This window comes from Limulus polyphemus, unplaced genomic scaffold (assembly GCF_000517525.1).
Source record: "Limulus polyphemus unplaced genomic scaffold, Limulus_polyphemus-2.1.2 Scaffold2114, whole genome shotgun sequence".
In the NCBI taxonomy this organism is placed as follows: Eukaryota; Metazoa; Arthropoda; class Merostomata; order Xiphosura; family Limulidae; genus Limulus; species Limulus polyphemus.
Window position 1 is genome coordinate 142,737 of NW_013667724.1, and position 16,184 is coordinate 158,920.

At 31.1% G+C, this 16,184-nt stretch overlaps 1 protein-coding gene across 1 annotated transcript in view; it reads right to left on the reverse strand.

Annotated features, from left to right (window-relative positions):
• Positions 1-16,184, reverse strand: part of LOC106465988 (eukaryotic translation initiation factor 3 subunit A-like) — a 45,100-nt gene that overhangs the window by 5,085 nt on the left and 23,831 nt on the right. Inside the window, exons 11-20 of the mRNA XM_013926237.2 lie at positions 15,489-15,626; positions 12,066-12,275; positions 8,994-9,098; positions 8,273-8,386; positions 7,320-7,442; positions 6,975-7,128; positions 5,993-6,140; positions 5,742-5,768; positions 2,431-2,471; positions 160-339 (exon numbers count right to left, since the gene is read on the reverse strand). Coding sequence (XP_013781691.1) covers positions 160-339; positions 2,431-2,471; positions 5,742-5,768; positions 5,993-6,140; positions 6,975-7,128; positions 7,320-7,442; positions 8,273-8,386; positions 8,994-9,098; positions 12,066-12,275; positions 15,489-15,626 — 1,240 coding nt within the window. The remainder of the gene's footprint in view (positions 1-159; positions 340-2,430; positions 2,472-5,741; positions 5,769-5,992; positions 6,141-6,974; positions 7,129-7,319; positions 7,443-8,272; positions 8,387-8,993; positions 9,099-12,065; positions 12,276-15,488; positions 15,627-16,184) is intronic.

Here is a 16,184-nt window from a genome sequence, read left to right on the forward strand (position 1 = left end):
TAAACCTTATTTTCAATAAGCAATCCTGAAAAATATTTGGGGGTGCTTAACTTTTTTCCAGGTGTATATATGAAAAAATTATTTTTACTATAAATTACATACAATGAAAATTGGCAAAAAACATCAGTTACATTAGCACAAGTGCATTTAAAGGCATACCTTCATCTCTATCACGACGAGGAAGATCTCTTTCCCTTTCACGTCTCCATTCTTCACCTTTGGTAGGTGGTGGCTCATCTCTATCACTTCGTTTTCGCCAGTCCACATCGTTATCCTTGCTTGCAGTGTAACGAGGACCCCAACTTTCCTTCTTGGCCAGTTCTCGTTCACGCCAGTGAGCTACAGAGTATGAAATTTAAATGCATTTCTTACCATATGCTACAAAACAACTACATTTTAAAAAAATATCAAAGCAATGAAATTTTAAATATATGAAACATCTAAAAGTCTAAATTACAAGGTTTTTACTAGCATCTTTCATTTAGTTTGTCAGAGGCTTATGTAAAGCTACAAAAAGGCAATATGTACTAACCATCCATAATTTGAAATGACATATTAATGTGAAGAAAACTAGTCAACAGCACCCATCAACAGTGGAGTAGTGCTAAATAAAGAAGTGCCAGAATGGAAAATCTACTGCATAACCACATACTGTTAGTTTGTTATAAATAATGGTCATACAGCATTCCAGCTAGAAAAAAACAAGTGTGAAGTGTTCACAAGTACCCACCCCACTACACCTCTGGTCACCATCAAGTCTTGGGGTACTCTGACCAAAAAATGGGATTTGACTTTTTCCCTTATTATGTACTCATAGGCCTAAAGTGTGGGTGTTGGTAAAACTCAACCAATATGAGTACTATGTAAAATTTAAAAAAAAAGTTAAGATATTAAATACTGTTATGGCTAGAAGTGTTTTTTTTTCTATACTTGAGCAGTACTTTCAAATAATAAAATGAATCTTTAGAAACAAGAGCATTGAAACACTCATAACTCAATACAGTATTGCTGACATATACAATAATGAGAGAAATAACACATAACGCTATCTGCCCAGGCATCATTTACTGCGCATGCCACAAGGTTTTAGTGTCTTACATTCAAACTTTTATTTAACTATTTTTATGTTATACTAATTGGTATAACATAAAATCTTTGCTAATAATCCATATTTTAATAGTATAAAACTCCAATAAGTATGAAATTCAATCACTATAAAATGGTCATTGCTCAGACAAACCATAATTTTTATAACTTTCAATTTTGTTTGGTTACAGAGCCATCAAATAAAAAAATCAGAACCCTCTTGCCACATCTACCTGTCACATCCTCTCTTTCAGGATTTGTATTAGTTCTCCCACATTTAATTCTATATTATCTATAACCAATAGAAAGCTAAGGTTTTTTGTCTATCAAATAACATTACGTTATTTTCTAAATGGAGAATTGTCAATTTCTCATGTCACATAGTTAGAAAGCCAGAAAAATTGTGATAGTTAGAAGAAATTGTCTGCTTTTTGCATGTTATTATTCTATGTTTTTGGTGCATTATTTGATTCAATAAAAATTATTAAGTGCATTACTACCATTAGTATAAAAAAGTAGGGTTGAGTGTCAGCGACAGTTGACAGCAAAAAAGTAACTAAAGTGTAAACATAGGGATCTCTAAGTTAATTTGGTAAAATAAATAATAATGATAAAATAAAAATATTTCATGAGGCACACATGTGAGCAGCTTGTGGATAATGTAATTCTATAGCATAACATGAGTTGCACGTTCTCCAAGTGATTTACATCTTATAATGGTGCAAATAATAGTTAGACATGGTTCAAAGGTCAATCAATGGGTAATAAAACAGTAAAATTTAACTATAAATAGATGTATACTGTTAAGAGTTCAAAGCTACTTAAGATAAACAAATATAGTTTCATGTTACTTTGAAGTCATTCTAGAAAGAAAAAGGTAATTTACATTTATTTCGATTTTTTTTTGGTGGTTACAAGATCAGTCAAATTGACCAACCTTGTATAGAGTTATGGTAGAGAAAATAACAGACAAAATATACAGTTTTACTAAAAACAAACATTTGAAATGTATTTAGGAGGTCTTAGAGATTACACAAATAAAATTTGAGATTTTTGAGATGAACAAAAGTATTTTAATCTTAACACAAAATTCACTTTGCACACAGACTATTCAAAACAAATACTTAGTATATTCACAAACAAATCTTCTTTTTATTTCACTAAAAATAATTCACTGAAAATGATTTTTTTTATACGTGAAAGACTTATAGTTTACTATAACACTGCCAAATTTCCTAAAGATATACACACAGTATTAAAACTTAGTAGTATCAAATCTATAAAGACTTTGACTGAGTACAAAGAGATCATAAGGTCAGTAATTAAAAATTATTATATACATACAAGAAGGTTTCCAAGCTTCAGGTCTCTTTTCTTCTCCTTCCCTAATGAAACAAAGATTTGTTTTTTTTTTGCTTAGCTTGTACTTTTTTTTTTAAATATTAAGCCTCATCTAGGAAGTTAAACCTCTTCTTTTAAAATATTCATTTAAATACAACTATGTAACTTGATAACCCAATTACAAGATTTTCCTTCAACAAACAGAAGAATCAAACAAGAAGATATTTGTTACAAACTTTTCTCAAGAATCAATATTTAGCTAAATAATGATATATACTTTTGTCTCTTAAAAAAAACTATTTCATGGCTACTGGCAATTTTCCCCATTCTCATTCAGACTCCTTTTAATGAAAATGTTCTTGCATCATAAGAAACTACTCAGATGATGCACAGTGAATATTTTCATTCATCCATTGTTGGTACATTCTATTTAGCATGTGGAAATTATACTGGAACCAAAAAGCAGTAGTGACAATAGAAGATAAATTAAGTGACTGGGTAATAACCAGAAGAAGAGTCAGACAAGGATGTGCGCTCTTGTCTAGGCTGTTTGACTTGTACGAAGAGATGATAATGAGAGCAATTTACGAGAAAGCAGGTGTAGAGGTTAACAGAAGAAATAAATAACATTAGATATACAAATATGGTTTTGAAAGCAGAAGCTAATTGAAATAATCAAACAAGTGAAAAATATGGGTTTGGCCATAAACATTAAGAAAACAAAAACTACATTTGTGAGCAAATCAAAGGTACTCCTAAAATGTGCAATTAAAACAGATGGACAAGTAATAAGATTCTCGTATCTTGGAAATGCATTAACCAGTGACAAAGAAATAAACAAAAGGATATGGCAAACGCTGCATCCATGAATATGAAACACCTACTTTAACACCATCAAGAAAATAACATACAAGGATGGTAAAATATTATGTCTGATCAATGTTGTTGCATGGCTGTGAAACAGACAATTAGCAAAATGATGGAACAAAAGCTGACAAGTATAAAAATGGGGATTCTAACTGAATGCTGAAAAACAAGTTAAGAATATGATAAATGAGGAAGTTCCAAAAACAGCAAATTAATCAATTTATAAAAGTTACAGTGGTGAGCAAGACAAAATTTTTGGAATGTGGTGAGAGATAAGAGGGAATGGAGAATCTGTGCATTACACGTAAGATTAAGGACAAGAGATCACACAAAATAAATATGTAAACATTTGCATATATTAAAGTAGTTTGGCTCACAAAAAATGTCAAAAGAAAGACAAAAAAGTGACAATATGGATATCCTGAGTTGGTATGGCTCACAAGGACAGACAAAGAAGTGACTATATGGATATCCTGAGTTGATATGGCTCACAAGGACAGATAAAGAAGTGACAATATGGATATCCTGAGTTGGTATGGCTCACAAGGCCAGACAAAGAAGTGACAATATGGATATCCTGAGTTGGTATGGCTCACAAGGACAGACAAAGAAGTGATAACATGGATATCCCGAGTTGGTATGGCTCACAAGGACAGACAAAGAAGTGATAACATGGATATCCCGAGTTGGTATGGCTCATTAGAACAGACAAAAGAAGTAACAATATGGATATCCTGAGTTGGTATGGCTCACAAGAACAGACAAAGTTGTGTATCTTATAATAAACAAGGGACAGGAAAAGATGGAGAACCAAGACTACTATCAACAATCCCCAGATCTTGGTTGACATATGATGATTGTAACCATGTTATTATTCAGGCACTTTAATAATCCTCAAACCTCTCTAAGGCTCAACAGCATCCTTCTACAAACTTTGGAGTCCATATTCAATAATTTTGTCTAGGTACACACACTTATAAAGATTTGGTACTACATGTACTGTTTCCTTTCTGCCACACCCATTCAATTTGTGTACTGAAAATTAATGGATCAATAAATGCTAATACTTACATAAAGAATGGATTTCAACTGGTCAACCAACTTTAGTCAAGTATAAAAAAATTAAGTTAATGTTTAGAATGTAAGAAATTAAAAAGAGCCTCCATCAAAAGAACTTCCCTTGTATGTTCCAATCACCAGTAAAACAACATATTATGGAAACAAGCAGATTTTACAAGAAGTTCCTGTATAATAAATAACATAATGGCAATTCTCTGGAACTTGTGTGATTTACCTTTAAAAAAATATTACACATGACAGTCTAATTAGTGTTCTGTTAAACTTTGTGCAAAGCTACTTGATGGCTACAGACCTAGCCATTGCTAATTTTAAAGTGATAGACTATAGAGAAACCAACCACTAAACACCACCAACTCGTGGGCTAATCTAATTGAATAGTGGGATTTGACCATCACTTTTATAATGAACTCACAACCACAATGTGTGGACCTTTCTTTCTTTGACTTTAATGAAGCAAGAACCATGGTCCATGAATCCACAAAGCGTAACTATCATAACCAGAGAGAAACTATGTGATACACCTTTTTATAGCACTATTTCTATGTACAATAGAAACAATAAAAAGTTTAATTTATCTGAATAAAAAGTTACATGCAACAAAAAATTTGTTCCCCAACATTAGTGATGCTACTACCACATACACCAAAGTTTGATGTTTCTCATATCATCAAGTTTTTCATAGTTTCTTTTATGTTACTAAATCATAATTTTTCTTTTACTATATTGTTGTGAACAATTAATGTTTTGTTTTTAAATGTACCTGAATTATATAATTGTTTGTTGGAATTTTTTTTATTGCAATTAACTCATAAGTTATTATGGAGGAAAGATACTGTATGTGTTCAATGTCATTTGGTAAAATTTCATGTGAACAGTTCAGTGTTGTTTGTTGAAAATTTGATGTAAACTGTATGCATTAGTATCATTTGGTGAAATCTTATGTATTAATTTTTTTCCAGTTTTGAGTTTTGAACATAGGTTTGATATATAGCATGGTATGTGAAGTATCTCGGAGTGTTGTAGTGTCTTCAGTGAGTCAGTTAAGAGTCCTGTATCAGAGAAACGTGATTGTGTGACCTAAAAACTGGGTAGTTAAGCCAGAGTCCAGCACTGTTTGGAAAAGTGAAATATTTTCTACAAGTGTCTAATACACCAGTTATTCAAATCAAATTATGGACTATTCATTCTTATTTTAATTGGTCCAGTGTAAAAATACTTTTGACCAACTACTTGAATACTTCAAATATAGAGATAAAAATGTTTGTCAAACTACTTCTTCAATTTATTTCAAAACTAAATAAGATTTGGTTAAAACAAACTTTTTTTTTTTAAATTAAAAAAAGTAACTAAAAATTTCACTTATGTACTTTCTTCTCCAGCTGACTTCTTCTGGCCTGAAAATAGTAAAAAAAAAAAAGTTACTCAACAGAAAAAGGAAAAAGAAAGATACATAAGGATTAAAACAAGTGAAAGACTGAAATAGTACATCTTACCTTTAAAACCAAGTTCAGTAAAGTTCACCTTGAATGTATATCAAAATTTACTAAAGGTATGACAAGTGTACAAAATGTTAAAATAGATTTTTTAATTCAAAGTGGCTATTGAAAAAACAGCTTACGCCTGTGGTTGTTTCTTTGCTTCTTTCTCTTCACGTTCACGAGCCGTTCTCTCTTCTTCTTCTTGACGTAGCTTCTCTTCAATTTCCAGCTCTCTGGCTCTTTTCTTGGCCTCTAGTTCCTCCAGCTTAGCAAGTTTTTCTTCATATTCTAATTTAAGAAACAATTTTAATGACTGGGTGTTTATTTACTACACTGCAAAGTTTGACCAGTCAGTGTAATGCACAATTTAGAACTATCAGATTAATCTTTATTTAAAATTGTGGCAGATAATAAAGGTGGCGCAACGTTCATTACTTTCAATTGCTTGATTATAAATAAAAATCAACTGTGTTTATTATTATGAAAGAGGCTGGGGAAACCACCTACCTCCACTTTTCATTACTATTATGGAATTGGTAAATTTGTGCAAATAACATGAAAAAAAAAAGATCTTTCACATTTTCTAAGCAAAGGTTGTAGACATTATCAGTACACTGATTTTTTTTATTTAGGGTGGGGGGCATATTAATTCAAATATCTTTAAGGAATGTGGTTCTTGATGCACAGTCGAAGAAAAGGTTGCATGATCATGGAAAGAAATCTGAAAGTGTACACATACCATTGTGGTCTGCCATCATAAAAAAACAATAACTTACGTCTAGGTGATCCACAAACAATAAAAGTTGAAAGCTACTCTTCTAGGAGTAAAAAACTTACTTAATTAAGCTTTTAAGATTCATTTGCTACTGCTTAACGATCATGATCAGACAAATCCAATACAACATTTTGAGACTACTGATTAATTCAGCAAATAATGGTATGTTTTTGAAGTTCCAAAAATGTAGCTAGCAATTGTTTTTTAACCATGGCTATCAAAAACAAAGCTCTTAAAGATTAAGACATATTTACTCATATTTTCTTATGTTTTATACATACTTAACATATTCAGATCACTCACTATTAGACAGAACTGTACAACCATTAACTGTAACAATAATTTACCCCTTTTCTTCTCTTCATCACGTTTTCTTTGCTCTTCTTCTTCTTTTTCTTTTATCCACTTCCGACGGCGTTCTTCTTTTCTTTTTTCTTTACGCTCCTTCAAACGTACTTTTCTCTCCTCAGCCAACATCTTTTCAAATTCTGCCAATTTTTCCTAGCAATACAATAGCTTTACTAATTTCTTTTGAATAAAAATTGGGCAAAATCATGCACACAAATACAACTCCCTAAAAATTAAATAATAAATAGTACATAAGAAACTATAATTTTCAAATGGGCTGGATTTTTAAATTAAGTGTTAGATCAATATAATCAAGATTTGAGGGAAAAAAAAGAGCGTGCTACCTTGTATACTGACATTCGTTCAGCCTTAAGTTTGTTCACAAATTCATCCTTGTCTTCTTTCATATGGGCCAACCGATTACGATGTTGAACAGCAATTTTTCGTTTAGCAATAAGTTGTTTTATCTAAAATGTATAAAATGCCTATAGGTATTGTTGAATCACTATTCCTTTTTTAAATCTCTTACAAGTTAGTCGTTAATTAATAGAACAAGTCAACAAATACAAAAATCTTATTTCTTAAAAAATACATTGAAAGATGCAAGTAATACACAATCAGCATATTAGATGAAACTAAACAAAACTTTTACTTTATCTTAACCTAATTAATACAATTGGTAACAGAACTCAGTGTTTTTAAAAGGGCAACTTTTTATAGTTGGTTTGAAAACTAACAGACTGCAACTGCTTGTTAAAAGAAAAGGATGAAAAGCCAAATGTTTTGGCTTCTATACCAAGGTTTCAGTGCAGAAGTTGAAACATTGTCTCCTTTTCTGTCAAAAGACAGCTATAATCCATTGAAGTGAAGAATTAAAACCTCGTGACATGCGCAGAAAAAGATGCCTGTAGCAAGATAAAGTACCTATGAATGAACTTCACAGAAAAGCAGTAAATCATGTTTCAAACTATTCCAGTGCTTAACTAGCTCTAATTTATTTAACTTACTTTATAAACTTTGCTCTTCAAAGTAGCCCATGCAGTTAAGATGTTTTTAAAACCCCCAAAATAAGGTCAACCAAAGTGTAATAAAGACCCAACAACATAATTATTGGGGTACAGCACATGTTCTTACTTAAACCCATGTAATGTAATTACAACTAAAACAAATCTTCATTATGAAATGTATGTACAGAGTGTGCTTGGTTTACAACTTATCTGTATATTTATTATTTAAAAAGCCTTAGCAACAGTAGATTTTACAAAAGAAAATAAAGATGAATCGTGCTATAACTTACACGTTCTTCTTCTTCCTGGTACCAAAGTTTCTCATTTTCTACTTTGAATTCTTCATAAGCTTTCTGAAGGTAAGGTATTTCTTCTATCCTCTTGGCTCTCTCTAGATGATCAATCTAAATGGAATAAATGTTTTATACATAAAAACTACCAGTAAACTTTCACTCGCTATTAACCTAATCATAAAAACTTTTATGACATTCCATTCTAGATGAATAGTAACTCTTACAAAGATGATTTCAATGCAGTCTAACAACAATCTAACTTACATATATAAACTTCTCTTTAAACAAGATAAGTGTTAAGTTCTGTTTTTATAAATTGGCATGCAAACAACACATTGGTAAGATGCAAACTGTACAAATCAGATGAAGGAAGATTAAAAAAAAAACAAAAAACAGTACACCTAATAGAATACACACAGGTGGCATTTTATAAACCAATTTGATTAAAACTTCCAAAAAAAAGTTATATCTATACATTGTTCTTATTTAAAAACCTTTCATGGACATGTAATTGTCTAGCTAACATGTACATTGCTAAAATAATTATTCTATTTGATTTGTTGTTAAGTGCAAAGCTATGGAATGTGTCTGACTGTATCCACAACAAGGTTCAAACCCAAATTTTCAGCATTATAAGCCCGTTCTCTAACTTACTTCTGAGCCACAACAAGGTATCTAATATCATATCAAAGATTTGTATACAAGTAACAAAATGTACCTTCTTCTCTTGTTTCCGTAGTTTAGCTTGGAGTTCTTTTCTTTCACGATCTAACTGTTCTACTTGTTTAGTTAGAATATCTTCAGGGTCCAGCTTTTCAAGCTCCTAACATTAGAAATTAGAAGTCTGAGAAAAAAACATTGGGAGATATGATAAAGCTTTGTAAATGTGTCATAACCTGTTTACTTTTAGAGACTTATGAAAGTGTAGAAGCTAGTGCGTGTTAGATTTCGAAAGATATCAGATCTTTATAAATGAGTTAGATAAGGATGAGGTAAACAGGGTTCACACACACAGGCTTTAACTACTGTTTCTTAAGGGCTTCCAACAAGAAACATTCATGAAACTTTTGAAAACTTCCTGGTTTTATCCTACTACCTGAAGAAACTGCTGTATTGCTATTATGAAAAACTAAACCTACAGAGTGCTTTACACTTTCCATGTGCAATCTTAATGCACTTTCACACATCTCGTTAGAATTCAAAGAAAATACCATATAGTGACATCCTTTTTGTTCTCTGGTCCAATTTTCAGATTCAACTTCACCTAATTATTTTATATTGAATATGCACTTCTCTATGATGAAAGATCAAAAATATGGTGCACAATTTGTGAAAATAGGTTAACATCAGGTGTTACATAAGCACAATAATATTTATTGCCACTTTCCCATCTGCTGTTTCACCTTAATACTTGACACTTAATGCTGGTTTTATTACAGGTGGAAGGATAAAAAAACAACAACAAAAAAAAAGAATTGAATAGAGTGCCACTCTGGTGAAGACAAAGAGAACTAACAAAAGTACACAATTTAATGAGTGATTGACCTCATGAAACTTCTCAGTAACTCAATTGTACAGGGTGATTCAAAAACTTTTTTACACTTTTAAGGGATTTTCTGTTACAGAGGTTTGATGATGGCAACAAGGTTCAGTTTAGAGAAAAGAAGGAAGGCTACTGCCTGAATGCGGGTTCACTAGTCTCCCACAATCGTATAAAGGATGTTTCGTCAATACTTCAAATCTGACCCATCTTCCAGGTTGACAATTAATCGAGTGTACAAGAAGTTCATCAGAACTGGGTCTGTTGCAGACGATTATAAAGGAAACAGTGGTCATCCAAGAACAGGAAGATCTCCTGGATTGTTTGACTGCTTTCAGACATGCATAGATATTTGTGGAGAGCAACTTGAGACTGTATGAAACATAGGAAATAAAAAATATAAACCCATACAAGTGTTAACATGTTACTGAATCACTCTAATAATGTGTACTTTCGTTTTATACAAAATAAAATTTTATAGGATACTTTGATTTAAGGATTTTTTCAGTGTTTTGTTGAATGAAATTCAAGACAAAGCTCAAACTGAAGGACTTTAAGCTCTATGTAAACCCATGATGAAGCTTTGTAAATGAGTCAGAAATTAATGGTTATTAAACAATTTTTAAAACTAGAATACTGAATTTTTTTTACATATTTAACAGGCTTCAAGGTATCAGACTTCTATATTAGTTTTGTTTTAGAAGCACCATTCACCATATAATAGAGGTTTAACAAAGACACCCGAAGAAATACAAAGTAAAACTTTCTGAAAAAGAGCAACTCCTGTATCTTGTTTCATCTGTACTTGAGGCAATAAAGACAATGCAGAGTGGAAATTGCATGGAATGACATAGCGTAGAATGATACCTACATCAATTATAAAGACTAAGTCTAGTATATGTGCAGTTGCTAATCAGATAATGGCAAGGTATATTTATAGATATAGCCATTTTAACCTACTGTATGTGAATTTTAGTAGAGTAAGATTCTCCTTGTCAGTTTCACACTCCTACTTATCCACTCAAAGCATGTGAGTGACTATCAAATAAAAAAATAAAAAAATATGGCAAACGTTACTACAAAATGATTAGTACTGATTTCACATTTAATTATTATTAAGATGTCAGTCAAGGACAGAGCATGTAAATTTTAAAAAAGGTGGAAAACTGGCCTGTGAAGATTGTTATGCCATATGAATAACTAAAAAATTGAAAAGAAAGGACGGCACAGAGTTAAAGATCAATTCTATAAATTTCAATAGATGCTGTCCAAGGAAACAACCTACAATAAGTTTGTTTCATCATTAAAATACATTGATAAATAATAGGAGGTGCAATCCATACTTGTGTAGTTGATAGAATCCAGAGGAATTTCCTTAAAAAAGGACCTGTGGACCCTGGCATGTTTGTACTACAATGTTACATCAAACACTGTTCTTTTCTGACAATGACTAAATACATGTCTGATAGTTATAAGTCAACAGTTTAAAAATGTTTAAGCATGTATAAAAGTCAATCCAACATTTTAACTATATACATGTTACATGATTTTGACATGAAGACATCATTCATATGTATTTCACCTGGCACACTGTCACTTAATGAAATGTTTTTACTATAATGAAAATTATTGTACACTCAGTGAAAGTTATAATTGTAGGGTATTGATTAACCAGGTTTTTATATTTATATAACTAGTCATGTTCAAATCATAAGATGTACTGTCTCAGTTTGTTTATTCAATTTTTGGAATATAGCAAAACAAAATATGTGTAATTTAAAGAAGGACAAATGTTGAATGCCTGAAGTTCCTAGCTCCTTTGTGCTAAATATAGGTTGCAGACTCTCGGAGCTTACAACACAATTTGTTTAGATAACAAAGCACAGTTTGATACATTCTACAGTGCAGAATTTCAACAAGTATAAATACACCTACAACACAGATAAACAAAACTATTTCCACAAACTTAACATTAGCACTACTCAGTTATTAAATACAATTTTCTGTAACACACTCATACAAAAAAAAAACAAACACATTCCTGCTTTTCAGAAGTGCTTGAAGTAAAATTGCTAAATGATAAAAAAAAAAACTGCAATTTGTTAATTTGGAGATCAAATTAAAGAAAGAGAATTTTAACTTAAGTCAGATATTAAAAAAGTTTGTTTTTTAAAGATATTACTAAACGTTTTAATTCCTAAATTGTCAGCTTGCGTAGGTTCTATGGAAAAGACAAATGCTACATCACACCTCTTCTTCAAGACCTTCAAAAATTCGAGCACCAAGCTCAGTCTTTTTCAGCTGCTCAATCTTCTCCAAAACAACTTTCTTTTTCATTTCATTCTGTTCCTGTAATATCCTCTGTTTCGCTCTTTCTTCAGCTTCTTTAGCCATTCGAACTTCTTCAGCCTCTCTAAGTTTTTGTTGTCGTTCTTCCAATAGCTTTCTCTCTTCCTCTTCCTAGTGTTAAAAGCATACATTTGTATTACTTAGAATTAAGATTACAAACACTTATAATAGTGATCTACGCACCTTTAGTTTTTACCTTTACCTTTAAATATTGAGTAGTATAAAGAAAGGCAAGATAATAAAAAGTATCTGGCAATTAAATGTCAATGGGGTTTTAGTGTTTTAGCTGCAGTACTCAAAATTAGCAATGGCATGCAACAAAGTTGTCGGAATAAATAGTATTTAATGTTTACCCTCAAATACAATGGGGGAAAATAAGCTGTCAAAAGATACTCAAGTTTTGTCTTTAATTTCTTCTCTTTCTTCTGTGAACAACTTCAAATGTTAAGATTTTATAAAAAACAAAAACAAGATACAAACATCTCACCATGCCTAATGTTAAATGTCAGTTATGACTGAATTTAGTGAAGCTGTAATGGGTTAACAGAAATTTGCTAGAAACCAGGCAACCAATTTTCCTACATACATGTATGTTGCTTGAAGAAAGGCAAAAAAAAGTAGGGGTAGATAGCAATATAGTTTCCACTTATAAGTTTTCAAGTGTACTTCAATATTTTGCAAGGACTTATGAAAATATTGATAATACTCAGTTTTGCTTTTTTAATCAAAATAAAATTGAAAACTAGGACTGACATGCACTCTGTCAAACTATGTGTAATTTCATTTTGGATTATTGGGGTTTTATAAAGGAAAGTGAAGTTTATTATTTTAAATTTCCAATAGTTTGACATATTTTAGATATCGTTTATGCTTGGCCTGTATAAAAAAAGTTCCAGTTTTATGCGACATGAAGTATACAAAATATTGTTTGAAAATGACGCTGTTAGAAGTCTTTTCTTGTATTTTGCTAGCATAAAATAATATATATATTTTTTTTAACAAGTATTGCTTCATTTTGACTTTCTCTAGAAGATGAATATCATATGGGCAAGTCATGACAGTTTATCACACATGTTCACCTTAGAATACTGCACATAATTTTATGATTTCACCCAAAATATTTAATGAGTATAAAAACTTAATGTAAGCATTTTGCTTTAGGTGAAAATGCTTGCCTTGTATACTGCTCACATATTGTTTTTAAGTGGAAGAACCTTTTCAGAATGGACGACATTATATGCCCGTGTTGTTGTCTTAATTAATGCACTTTTTTTTGTTTCTCTTAGACTTGATGTCCCAATTTCAATTCAATATTTATTCCATCTATGTGTAACACTCCTGGATAAACAAAGTTGTTTATTACTTCTGATAAATACAAGATTTTCTCTAAATATTGCTTGTTAAGAAGTCAGCCTACTATAACATTTCATATGCAATAGAACTAAAATTGACCCCTGTCACAAACAAAGCACTGGAAAGGTAAAAACTTGTTTGGTTACAGCTACGAGACTAAAAAGTCATAACTTTACTTGACTAAGTGTCGAAATGATTTTTTTCTGTAATAATGAACTGACCTTAAGTTTAACAATCAAGTACAGTCAAATGTAGAAACTAAAGAAATTTCAAAATGGAAGCAATAATTGGACTTCTCAGTAGCATTTAATACAAATCATGAGGTCATTTTGTCCCTTGTGAGAAACTATGGTTCATGACCTATAATTTTCTAAACTTTGGAAAAATAAACAAGTAAAGCTATCAAAAACAAAAAAAAAGAGGGTCAGTTTCATTGATTTTAGCCATTTTATCAATTTGGCTAATTCAAACCTCAACAATAACTTCGTTGGGTTGAAAGAGAGAGAGAATTAAATTTACAGTAGGTGATGCACCGATTGTATTAAATGACTTTAGAAAATAATAATTGATAAAGTATGTCGTTAAATTTAAAAAAATAACTTAAAACATTATTACCTAAATTCTGATGTGTCATGACATAAAACTGATGAAAAATTACACTTCAACTTAATTCAGTTCACACCGTAACAGTTGTTGTCAAGCAATTTCTTATTATAAGTAGCATCTCAACCACTACTATAAATGTCATATCCCAGTCAGACTGAACAAATTTAGTATTGAGTGAAATACCTCACTGGCACAGCACGTATACAACATCACATTATTCAACCAGAAATTATGTTTACCCTGAAGTCTCACGCTCTTGCTGGATGAAATATTGCTTGCTGCAATGGTTACACAGATCCAACAAACAGTAATGTTTACTAAAAGCTTGCTATATATCATGAAGATACAACAATTAGTGCATCTACTTATGGTATGTATAATTTCATGGTCACATGGCGGTTACAAAATAGGTCAAAATTACAAACCCCATATTCAGAGATAGTTTTTGGCAATTTTTTTTACTACTGTGACTCAAATGAATTATTACAAGAACGAAAATTTACTTTTTTAAAGTAAAACTGTATTAACTACTAAAGTTCATTTCAACAATCATGTTGAAGTCAAACATATTGATGACACATATTATTTTGACAGGATGAAACATTAAAGAAAAGCCAACATGACTTTGGGCCACTCAAAATAGTTTGGTAAAGATGATGATCAATGAAACTGATAAAACTTCGAAAAATCATAAAATGATAATGTTTTTCAATTCTTGGTGAAAGGCTAGTTTTATAGCAGATCCTCCAGGTTATGTGCAAAATATTATGATTTTTTGAAACATAAGATATGAACACAACATGTGTATGTGTCTTTCACCTTCACCAGTAATGTTTTAATCTTCTTTCATTTCACATTTAATTATACAGTGTTCCAAATTCCATTTGAAGACTAATACTTTAAATAATCTATCTTAGTGCATCATGCACATCGTTTTTATGTCCAAATATTGAAAATGTTCATTGTATGTAAATAAACATTCATGTTAATTTCCCCATTTATTAAAACATAAGAAGAAAGAAAGAAAGAGAACGAAGAAGGAAAAAGCAAATCTCACAGTCCAGAGTATAGTAACACTAACTTTGATTACTCGGGCAATGGAATGATATCAAAACCCACAGGTAAATAATTCTTTCAAAACATGCCAAGAACAATTAATGGAACTTAAATGACTCATGTATGACTTTTTTACTACCATGTTATAAATTCAAAATACCTTTATTCTCTTCACACATTTATCCATTTATTTAGAATTTCCCAGTTTACCCTCTTATAACAGTAAATAGACCTGAACTTTTTGTTACCAGTGAGTAAAATAACCATAACCTTTACACAGGAAATTGGAGATCCACAGTTTAAACTTACTTTCTGATAATCCAGATTTTCCATCAGTTCCTTGCGCTCTTCAATAATCTGTTGACGCTCTAGAATTCGCCGATGTTCCTTTTTAGCTGTCATCTTATATGCTGCAACAATTTGTTCTCGCAGGTCCTGACGAGTAGACTACAGAGAAAAACGTAAATATATTTTGCATATATCTAGGAACAGAACTGAAACACTAAATCATTTAAGGAACATTACCAGAGGTGAAATGATAATTTCAAGGTCTATATGGAATGGGAATGAAAAATATATTTATTTGAAATACTAGAATCTGAATTTTTTTTGCTTTAGGTTTTTGAATAATCAATCTTTTTTTGTCAATTATAAAAGATAAAAACAAATGTTAAAAGATGGAGTAGCCACCTAACTACAGTTGAGTCATATTTATACCTGCTCTCATCACACAGAGAAACTGTAGGAAAAAAAGTGCCAGAGGCCATGAAACATAGCAGCATATCTGTATGATGTTTATGCAACTTTACTTGTTGTGAAGATAGTTAACAACAAAACACTATTATAAATTCAGTAATGAACCTTTCATTCAAGCAAAACAGCAAATTATAACCTATAGAATACACATCACTGCTAATTTGAAATGATACAAAGACAGTATGGTTTGACAACAATAAAAATGACGCAGCTAAATCATAACATATTTGTTATATATATATATATATA